Raw genomic sequence first — 1628 nt, 5'->3', positions numbered from 1 at the left:
AGTAATTGAACTGCAGTCAGAGAGTGTGTAATTGAGTATTGTCGAGCACGAGCACATGAGACGTTCTAGCGTTTGTTATAGAGCGACTGTTGAAATTAAGTGTATCGGTAACGTTGTATTCGGAAAGAATAAACCAGTTTTATTTAAGAAAGGACTTGTGTCGCTAAAGTTTCGTCGGAACGAATTTACGGAAAATTAAGTGGCGTAACAATATATATAATTATTTGCTATATATATCTCAGACTTATAAGAATCGTTATTTTATTTTTTGTGTTCAAGTGTCATTATATTCTTAGATAAAGACAGTGGTATTTTCGCGGCTTTTATGAGAAGTTATCAAACATAGACTTTATTGAGCTCATTGATCTATATATAGATATATATATAAAGACGAAATGTGTGTTGTTTGTACCCTAACTGCTCTGAGCCTATTGGGCCAATCTCAACCAAAATTTGTATGTAAACACTATGAACTATGAGGAATGTCCTAAGAGGATCAAAATTTAACTTAACCCTATTTCTATTTTGTAAAATCTGTTGGTTAATTACTTCCAGCCTATTGAGTCAGTCTCAAACAACCTTGTCAGGTTGACGCTTTAGACAATCTTGAATATTCTAAAGAGATTCAAGGTCAAAGTATGAAAGTTGCTGGATTGTTTCTCAAACAACCATGCTTTTCTCGTGGTCAGTGAGATATAGGGTGTTCAAGGATCACCTCAAAATCTTTATTTGTTTGTAGCTGGAAAGCAAACTCCAAGTGTTATTTATGAAGAAGCTTTGTTATAATTTTAAAATGTTGAGATAATATTTATGTTAAAGTTATTACTTTGAAATATACGACTGCTGTTAAATTTACATTGTTTTAATTAAGTTTAAACATTCCCCGTCTGTTGACGGGTATTTCAGCTTGTATATAACATGAGTGAGATGTACATTTTCATGTTTGTTGTTTTCAGAATGTTACAGTGAGAAAACAGTTCACAAATAGAATTATATAGTTATTCATAATAACGGTAGTTTTTTGTGTAATAACATAATAGAACCAGACAACAACCAAAAAGTTCTCGAGAAAACGTGCGAGTTATTATTAATACAACCAGTCTTTAATCGGACATCACATCGAGCACAAAAAACTAGACTTTGAAGAGGGAGCTCACAACAGTATATCAAGAACGTCTAATGACATTCAAATATTGGGGTATAACTATATATTATAATAGGACCTTGTGCATTTTAGTGTGTTGAAATTAGTTAAAATTGTATTATATTATTTGTTTACAATTTATTTATTAAGATTTTCATTTTGGGAATAACTGATATCTAATGAGAAGTTAGGGAATATTATACAATGTTAATACTAATAGTAATAGAACTTGGAAGACAATGTGTAACTAACACTAACAGTGTAAGTAATGGCAATCGTACACACTGACCTAAGTTAAACTTAAAATTTATACCTTAATTTTTTTAAAGTTTTAAGTTAAGCCATTTAATTTCATCTTATGCTAAGATTTCTAACTATCAAATCCAGTCTATATGTATCCTAGTGCAGTGGTGGGATTCAGCAGGTTCGCACCGTTTCGTGCGAACCTGTTCTTAGAATTTAATGACCTCCACGAACCGGTTGT

General features: G+C 31.8%; 1 protein-coding gene across 1 annotated transcript in view; it reads left to right on the top strand.

The window, feature by feature from the left end:
* The first annotated feature begins 1172 nt into the window (after positions 1–1172).
* Positions 1173–1628, top strand: part of LOC111086436 — a 9998-nt gene continuing 9542 nt past the window's right edge. Inside the window, exon 1 of the mRNA XM_022389253.1 lies at positions 1173–1198. Coding sequence (XP_022244961.1) covers positions 1180–1198 — 19 coding nt within the window. The 5' untranslated portion in view covers positions 1173–1179. The remainder of the gene's footprint in view (positions 1199–1628) is intronic.

The sequence above is a fragment of the Limulus polyphemus genome, unplaced genomic scaffold, assembly GCF_000517525.1.
Source record: "Limulus polyphemus unplaced genomic scaffold, Limulus_polyphemus-2.1.2 Scaffold1097, whole genome shotgun sequence".
NCBI classification, from domain to species: domain Eukaryota; kingdom Metazoa; phylum Arthropoda; class Merostomata; order Xiphosura; family Limulidae; genus Limulus; species Limulus polyphemus.
The sequence above is the reverse complement of the archived record's forward strand: the minus strand, read 5'-3'. Positions and strand labels throughout refer to the sequence as shown.